The sequence below is a fragment of the Cucurbita moschata genome, unplaced genomic scaffold, assembly GCF_002738365.1.
Source record: "Cucurbita moschata cultivar Rifu unplaced genomic scaffold, Cmos_1.0 Cmo_Scf00061, whole genome shotgun sequence".
Classification (NCBI taxonomy): domain Eukaryota; kingdom Viridiplantae; phylum Streptophyta; class Magnoliopsida; order Cucurbitales; family Cucurbitaceae; genus Cucurbita; species Cucurbita moschata.
The window spans coordinates 332,015-341,259 of NW_019268577.1; the positions used below are offsets into that span (position 1 = coordinate 332,015).

The 9,245-nt window shown below is 35.1% G+C and overlaps 1 protein-coding gene across 9 annotated transcripts in view; it reads right to left on the reverse strand.

Moving 5' to 3' along the window:
• Positions 1 to 100: 100 nt before the first annotated feature.
• The window catches only part of LOC111436974 (protein EMBRYO SAC DEVELOPMENT ARREST 30), an 11,494-nt gene continuing 2,349 nt past the window's right edge, over positions 101 to 9,245 (reverse strand). For all 9 annotated transcript variants that reach the window (XM_023074791.1, XM_023074790.1, XM_023074787.1 and 6 more), the window contains 8 exons: positions 6,563 to 6,633; positions 6,310 to 6,398; positions 5,966 to 6,209; positions 3,536 to 3,648; positions 3,214 to 3,304; positions 2,972 to 3,100; positions 1,113 to 1,666; positions 101 to 793 (listed from right to left, as the gene is read on the reverse strand). In XM_023074791.1, the coding sequence (XP_022930559.1) occupies positions 358 to 793; positions 1,113 to 1,666; positions 2,972 to 3,100; positions 3,214 to 3,304; positions 3,536 to 3,648; positions 5,966 to 6,209; positions 6,310 to 6,398; positions 6,563 to 6,633 (1,727 nt within the window). In that variant the 3' untranslated portion in view covers positions 101 to 357. The remainder of the gene's footprint in view (positions 794 to 1,112; positions 1,667 to 2,971; positions 3,101 to 3,213; positions 3,305 to 3,535; positions 3,649 to 5,965; positions 6,210 to 6,309; positions 6,399 to 6,562; positions 6,634 to 9,245) is intronic.

A 9,245-nucleotide genomic window follows, 5' to 3' on the forward strand; every position in this document is an offset into this window, starting at 1 on the left:
AAAAAAAAAAAAAAAAAAAAAAAAAAAAAAAAAAAAAAAAAAAAAAAAAAACTTATTGGCCAAGTTCAAAAGAAAATAGTTTTTGTATTATTGAAATGTCTATAAAATGTAAAGAATTATATACTACTTGTATATGGAAAATATTTGTTTGGAACATACTACAACTTCACACTTTTAAATTTCTTTGACAAGGAAAAGAAAAAAAATGATACAACTATACTTTTCTTGATGATTTCAATATTGGAGGAAAATGTTCATGAATCGCATGTACTATATTTTCTATAAACGCTGCTATCCTCTACACAAAAAAATTTCTCATTTCCGAACCACCATCGTATCATTTCTACTCACCAGATTTTAGTCATTGGGATCCATTTCCTCGTCCTGGTCGATGAGATTATCCAAATAGCTTTTACCACTGTTGTAATAAGACTCTGCTTGTTCTGATGATTCCATATCCTCATCCCCTTTATTATCCCCTTCCTCGGCCAAGTCCAATGATTCGATTTTTCGACCTTCTGACATCCAGTCAGGGCACTTCTCTTCGTCCCCGTAAACAGTTTTTCCGTTCTCCTTCACAAGATGGTCAGGAGTTTCAACAGAAGATATTCTACAGAAGCATTCTGGAAGCGGATGTGAGAGAAACGACGTAGGCTTAGAGAAGATGGCCTGCTTCACCAGGCCTTCCTCACCCAAGCTCTTGTTGAGATGCTCCTGCACTAAAAGTGTCCAGTTGTGCATCGGATGATACAAATTTTCACGGCTACTGTTCAAAAGATTTGCCAGGTGTTTCCTGTTAACAACAATGATACCCGTCAGAAAAGTTTCATACTAAATTTATCACAAGATATAATGGATGGGGAACTACAGCATATATAGGTTAACCAATATTCTAAGATTAAATGTACCCAACATATATGGATGTCATCAACTCCTTAATTAACTTGCCCAAATAGTGATTTCTTTTGAAAATTAATGGTAAGTTAATCAACAAGTGTCAACTTACGTATCTAATATGATTTGAAAATAAAGAGGAACTTTTACTCGACTGTTCAAATCCTATTATAAGCATAAGCTAATAACTAATGAGTGATGGTTCATCATTAATCTACCTGTCAGGTCGATACGTTCTAGATGAAGAACTCTCGTACAGTCGTTGTCCCATGACCAAGCTTGAAAAATCAGGCCAACTGCTACCGTCATTGTTAAAACCCGGGAAGAATGCATCAGCTTCAAGACAAACCATGTAATCAAGAGCATCCAAAAGCAACCGGTGGGCTTGTAATCTCATATCCATTGGTGATGGGTCAGGTTCTTTATCAGTCTCAGTAATCCAACCATACCATCCTTCTTTTTCATGACGATAGATAGGTCTATCTGGAGGTGGAGGAAGAGGTCTTGGACGAGGACCAGCCTTGTTCCACTCATCTTTCAGTTGTTGCTTACTTTTAGAAGGAGGCGGTCGGTAAAGATCAAGAGGAAGAGTGGTCTCAGGTCCAAACAAGGAATCCAACTCCTCCTTGTTGCAAAAAGAAGTGCGATCAACCACATTGTTAAACATGGCACGTAGAGGGATCAGCATGCGCTGACCACCAAACAATTCAGACCCTGCTACATAAATAATTGTTTTGGTAGGATATCCCATTGCCCGAAGGAGAACCCCGACCTGCAAAAGTTTTAACATAAATAAGTTAGTGATTACATTGGGACAAGATACACAAGAAAATGACACCTTGCATAAATCAATGTTCTGGCCTCTAATTCCCTATTTTTTTGGACTTGAACTACTTCTAAGAGTGAAGATTATCCCAACAAACCCATGTAGGTCCTTTTATCATGCTTTGTCCTCACTCACATGCTTCTTAGGAAAATTCTTAATTGGTCACACAACTTACAATTGCTTCAACCAAGCATGCTTAACTTTGATAGTGAATATTCATTCTTTTAAGCATTTCTAACCTTCATATTCTCAAGATAATTCTCATTTCAGATGTAGTTCTCTTCTTTTACTTGGCATCACCAAAAAAAACAAAAAAAAAAACTCAACTCTACACATAGAACAGTCGAGATCACTATTAATTCTGTAATGAGAAAGCAAGACTTCCATTAAAGTAGATAGAAGTATGAAGTAGGCTGCAACTAAAGATAGCCTCAGTTTTATATTCTGTAAGAGGAATCAGAGGACTTTTTTTTGGCATTATGGATGGTCAATTCAAGGTAGGTCATGAGCGAGTGAGCCCATTTTTAAAAGAAATTGGTCCCTTGATTTTGCTTGTTATTGCGGTGTATGTAGCCCAACAGAAGAGTGTCTTATGTAATAGTTTTAATACTCATCCTTTTTCAAAATAATTTTCAGGTAAAGGTAAAGGTAAGACTGTGGAGTGGGGGTGACGAGTATAGTTATCAGACAGACCATGAAATAATTATGAGATTTATGTTTCCAAAATAGCTTCCGCATTTAATGTTTTTATTTTAGGGGACTCTTAGTATATGGGAACTAGGGAGGTCGTGATTAAACTGATTATGCTTTTATGTTGAAATTTTTAGTAAATTTGTTTGTTTGTTTTACTAGATGTCGTTTCAATGTCTTTTAAAAGAGTACCCCAAGCGTGTTTTTATTTTTTAAAGCATTTTTTTGTTTTCAAAATGCAAAACCGATTGTTTTTTAGTAACGGCCCTGTTTGATCCATCTGCAACACATTGGGTCGTTACACGTTCAACTATTTCAACTATTGAACTAACTCGGAGTAGTTATTAAAATATCAGGTTACCATCTTTACTTGGAAGCTTAGGATTTCTACAGCTGGTTTGTCTCTTATTTGGTAATCAAAATATCAGTCAGGAAGGTTTGACTTCAATAGTAGGCTGCATTTTAAAATGCAAGTGCTTTCATAAAAAGAAAGAATGATTTCAAATAAATAACACAATCATAGAAAACTTGCATACAAAATGTGTATAGTCAAGCTCAAACCTCTTCAGGCATTAAAGGGCAGGTACCATTATCTCTCCGTTTGCGGGAATCTACGCTTAGTTCTTCCCTGATAATCCCTTTTTTGATCATCTGCGCCCTACGATACTGTATGAGTTCCGTGTGCACATCCTAAAGAAATACGATAGAACTTACTCAAATGATAAATTGTATGGAACTCATTGGGAATCAATAACCACTGAATTTTGAAACTATTATGCAGAACAACAGCCTCAAACAGCTACCTGAAAGAGTTCAGCACAGCCATGGTATGCCAGAGTATCTCTAACTAATCCAGGATGAAAAGCTAAGAATGGTTGGCCCCAAGCTCGTAACCTGTAATTGTAGAAGAAAATGTCAAGATTCATCATGTGCATGTACAGTTCAGGAATCCAGTGTACACGTAACCCTAAAGTATTAAATCATATTCTACACAGCAACGTGGAGCCATGTGTATGCAGATATTATCTTCTCAGTTTTCTTTTTTTCCCTCATCTACCATAAGCCACATGTAGAGTGCAAAAAAACGCGATTAAATCAAATTTCAGGACACTAGTCTGAAGATACCTTTGAACTATTTTCTTCCCAAGCATCTGAACTTCTGGCCGGAAGTTAAGTGCATGGAAGCCAACCCTGCATCTGAGCCTCTGGAGTTCAGACATGCCAGAAGGAAGGACCGACTGGAGATAGAAAATATAAAAAATGAAACTCCTCAACCATATGCATATTGTCTATACATTCGAAGAAAATGTAAAGCACATGAACAGAAAATGTAGGGAATTTGCACCAATAAGGAAAGCTCACAAAACTTCCACCAAAAAATTAATCAATCACAATACACTCAACAAATTAACCAATATGGATGTGTTACTGCTAACACAAGTGATCATGTTTACCAAGTGGTCGTATGTACAAAATCTTCATGTTAAGGTATCAAATTAAGCATCCAAGGAAGAGGAACCTAAAATCATCATGTCCACATCTACAACATTGTAAGCAAATTATGCTCTCTTTTTGTAAGGTTTTAAACGTTCATACCTCCTAGCGTTCTGAAAATAATTCAGTGACATCCAACGGGCTACTTAACAGGAAAAAAATTGATTTTTTTAAGAAAATAATAATAAAAGAAGACATTTCATTGGTGATGATAGATTATGAACCAAAAGCTATTTTCTTCCTTGAGGAGCTTATAGGAAAGCACCTTAAATAAAGTTGAATACAAAAGAAGAATGATTATAGAAGTATTAGAAAAGCACCAAAGGAAGTAATGGCACTTTGCTAAATCAAAAACCTCCTTCCATTCTCTTTCCTTCTCATTTTAGAATGCCTTTCCAGTCATATAGCCTATGAAATTTCTTTAATTGCATTTAACCATGTGATCTGTCTTTCTTTTCATATTCAGACTTTACCATATTTTCTTTAGCCAACTAAGCCAAGACCCAGAAGAGATTAAGGATATGTTTGGGGTTCGCTTTTGAAATGAAAAAATTTTTCTCATTAAGAATAGGTGTGTGCTTTCAAGGTGGGATATGGTGCTATGGATATGAATTTAGGGGAATCAGTTGGATACCCAAGGGCGTATGCTCTTCAAATAGTAAATCATCCACCACCAACTCTGAAATAAGGACATTTCTAGAACCTGGTCACCCAATCTTAGAAGAAATTTTGATAATAAAATGCCAAGAAGCACGAACACTTTAGTTTGGCTAGCGTATCCATGTCTGACACTTATTCGACACGTATCACACTTGTTAGTGTAATAGATGTGTTAGACTTTGGTTGTACAAAATCAAAGTAAGTCCGACGTTTGATAGGAACGCATTGAACACCCGTTAAGTATACTACTTGGATACATATATGACAAAAATAAGAGAGTGAGATACATCAAAGCATATAAATGCATAAACTCGTTGACTTTGAATTTTCCTCTCTTATAAAAATGATATATATTTTATTAAACATGTCCATGTCGTGTTTGTGTCCTAGATTTTTAAAATATGACATGCCATTTTGTTCATGTCATGTCGTATTTGTCTCATACCAGTATCCATGCTTCTTGAATAGTGATGGAAAATGGGCAACAACAATGGATAAGGTGGAGAACACGTAATCAAATCTCCCCTATATGCCCATGTATTCCTCCTGAGACTTCATACTTTTCCTACAATTCTTTTTTTCTATTTCCTTTTCGAAGCTTTGCAAAAGAAGAAACATTCGGTACTATATCTCCAATTTAGTGTTTAAAGATGTACAAGGCACTAAAAGGTTAAATTCATTTGGGACTAACTGCAAAGAAAAATATATATATCTATATTTAATAAAATAAAAAAGGAGGAAATTTTTTAATAAATATACAAAACAAAATATGGTAGTATGAGGAATAATTAGCGACTTTGTAAGAAATTGGTTAAAAGAATGAATGCTTGGCACTTATAATAGATTTTTTCCTTTGTAAGAAATTATTTCTCTTTTTAGATCATACAACCTCACGTCTCTTGTTGTCCGGTGGAAGTAATTTTCGTAACTAGTTTGGCACTTTGTTTGCCTTCTTTGTAATTTCATTTCATCAATGAAAAAAAGAAATCTATGTTTCTCATAATATGTGTGTTTGTGTGTGTGTGTGTGTGTGTGTGTGTGTGTGTGTGTGTGTGTGTGTGTGTGTGTGTGTGTGTGTGTGTGTGTGTGTGTGAAATCTTGGGACCCTGCAGATTCCATGCTTCCAACTGAACTGTAGTTACATGGGTTTTTTTAAATTACTTTCCACTTTCCATCTTTACTTTATAAAGGATAGTATATTTTGGTCTATAGTTTTAATTAAGGTGGGTATCTAGTGCTGAAATTTACAATAGAAATCATGCATATACTGAAGTTCCCTAGAATTCCAACCATTGGCAGACAAGTTAAACATCAAAAAGGCGGAAAATAATGCAGACAAATTTAAACCATTTGGTTATCTTAATATCAAGACAAAACTTGTAAGCTTGGAAGTAAAGTTACCTGCAGGCATCCACCATCATTAAGAATCAAGCCAATGACCTTTGCATTCTTCAAGCTTGGAAGAACTTTCTGAAGATAATAGCTAGGAATGGCTGAACTTTTGGGTTTAAATATGGGGAATTCATTTCTTTTCCTTGAAGCCTTCAAATTATCGGGCAAACTTTTTACGACGAATACGTCATTTTTTAGATAAGATATGAACTGTTCTTCATCGTAAAGATAAGAAAAGCTCTTGAATCTGCCACTGAACAAACAACATGTGCAAGCAGTAAAATGTAGATTACTACCATAGGGAGCTTAAGGGGAAAAGACAGGTAATAACTAGCATATTACTTAATATATACCTGATGCCTTTTGCGCGACTACTTTCTTGAATCTCAGGGAGGACTAGAGTTGCATTTAGTAGCCTGGATATAGCGACCAGATCACAGATCTAGAAAATTAAAAAGATATATATATTAATACTACAAAATTAAATTAAAAAACGGTCATGTTTTTCATATATCTTACCAGATCACAGATCTAGAAAATTAAAAAGATATATATTAATACTACAAAATTAAATTTAAAAAAGGTCATGTTTTTCATGTATCTTACCGATGATCTGATATTTGCAAAACCACCAAATATTTTTGCATATATGAAACCATTACTCTGTTCACTTGGAGCTGTAAGAAAAGAAGAAACTTTAAGTTCAAAATAGAAAGTCAAGATCACATGAGTGGGTAGTATACGATGTGCGTACATGTATAAGGGAAAAGATATCACCACATCCATCACAACAACCATGCCATTGATAACTCGAATATACAGAACTATTAATTTATTTTGTAATGGAAATGAATTTTCTTTTTTTTTAATAAAAGACCAACTTTCATCGAGAAAAAATGAAACAATGAAACAATACAAGGGCATACAAAAAACAAAGACCACAAAAGGAGAATTCAAGAGAAAAGGGAAGTCCAATTAAACAAAATAAGACCAAGCAAATAGTTACAATAAAGGTTCTCAACACCCATGCCCAAAGAGAGACATTATGAGCCCAAGCAAATAGTTACGATAACCACAGGGAAATGGACTCAAGGAGAAAACGCCATAATCATTTTGCCAATAACCCCTAATTATGAGCCCTTAAATTCCCTAGCCCCAGTCCACCTAAGTGCATGGGCTTCCCAGGGATCTTCCCATTAATAAGAAGCGTCCCATGACCTTCCTCCACCCCTCTACACAGAAAGTCCCTCATAATTTTTTTTCAATCTTTTACAAACTGAACACGGAGCTCTAAAGAGGGAGAAAAAAATGGGAATACCACTTAAAACCAACAAATTAGAATGTGGAAAAAAACTTCTCTTCCAAGAGTAGGGACAGTGAATAATAATATGGTTCTGTGATTTTCAATTATACCAAGGACATCTCCTCTGAAGCCTATCATAGGTGTGTAACCATTTGTGACTTCGTGCCCAAAGATGAAACTTTATCTTATTTCTCTGTCCTAATAATGAAAGCCACGTTATTCCACAAAACTCTAGCAATATCTTTTCGGTTGGGGCCAAATAGGAGTTGGAGAACTGAATCCTCATAAAAGAAGTGAAAAGACCAGTTAGTCAAAGGTTTTTGAGGAGCTTTGCCCAACAAGCATGAGTAACAGGACACTGGAAAAAGATGAGGCAGTGGCTCTCAGAACTAAGCACATCAACTTGGAGAAAGGAGGTAATTTGGCAATAGAACAAGGCCAAATCGGCTTTGCTGATAGGTTAATAGACTTAACAGGAAATTTACCATCATTGTTAAGAGCCCATGCTTTGATATACAATAACTTGTTGCTCTAGAAAGAAATACCTCTAACAGGAGCAATAATATGTTCTTGATGTTTTTCAAAAAGAAAAAGGCCTAGTTATGAGGAGCGGAAGAACAAATTCATTTACTTCCTTTGATTGATGATTGACAACCTATGAACAGGGGACACTAGAGATTGGTGCATTGATAACTTAGGGGCCTTCTCTATCTCATTCTTGTTCAACCATACCAACGATAGATTGGAAGCTTTTCCCAAAATAATTTTGTAATTAACTTGAAAGTAGAAGATCCCAAAGAAGATTTAGAATTGATGAGCAGATGATGAACCATTAATGACAAACTACCTGAGACTTCTTTGTTGTGATAAAATCAGAGAATAGTACACTCGACAAAAATGTGGGATAGCAAGGTAATGACCTGGTGGAAGATACTAACTCTAATATATCTTACTGATATGAAGGTTTATAACTTTAATAATTCTGCATAAGTTTGTCTATCTACTGCTTAAGTTGTACATTTTTATTCAGATGTAATAATGAAGCAAGCCCTTGCATTTCCTAATTATAGAAAGGTCTTGCCGAAGTAATCCTCCAATTATTACTAGCCTGATTCAAATAGTCATAGACCATTGCAAATTTCTAGTTGGAAAACAGTTCCAGAGGAGGATGGAGCCAACAGCTTATGTTGAATTGAACCCACTGCCGATTTTGATAGAGAGACGTTCTTAAAAAACTTTCCTACAACCAACCATAAATTCAAAGAATGGTGATTTAAGCTTCTACTGATTGTTCATAAACCAGCAATATTATCCTCCCCACGAGTATTCACAATAAGTAAATACCAACAACATTCCTCCACGCCCATTTGAAGACCAAAGCAGAAACTACATGACCTGAACACCCCACCCCCTATTATGTGAGACTTTTTTCCAACAAAATAAATGACTACTCAAATCAATACTCCCAAAGTCCAAAGACAAATATCTCTTTCTTTCAAGAATTTTAGAAACTTTTGTTGGGTTCTTTTGAACGAAGAAAGAAAACTTTGTTGGGATTTGTTTAACCTCTCTTCTCAAGCTTTAACTTTTGGAATAATGCAATCCCTCCTTGATGTGAAATTTTGTCGTGCAAAGCATATTTTGGATTAAGTTTTATCAATGAAACGGAGATTTTTACAAGTTGTTGGTGGCAGCTGTTTTTGCACTGTTGGGTTGGAAAGGAATCGCCATATATTGAGATGCCTTATTTGACACTATCCACTGTTGACATTCTAACCCCTTCAGCTAGTTTTGGATGTATCCTCTTCCTCACTGTTTGTTTTTAAAAAAAATTATCGACTTGAATTAACACCTTTGTTTCTATACCCACACACACTCAAAACTTCAATGCTTGAGGTTTAATCAAGTAATCAAATGTTTTTTTTTTTTTTTTTTTTTTTTTTTTTTTTTTTTTTTTTTTTTTTTTTTTTTTTTTTTTTTTTTTTT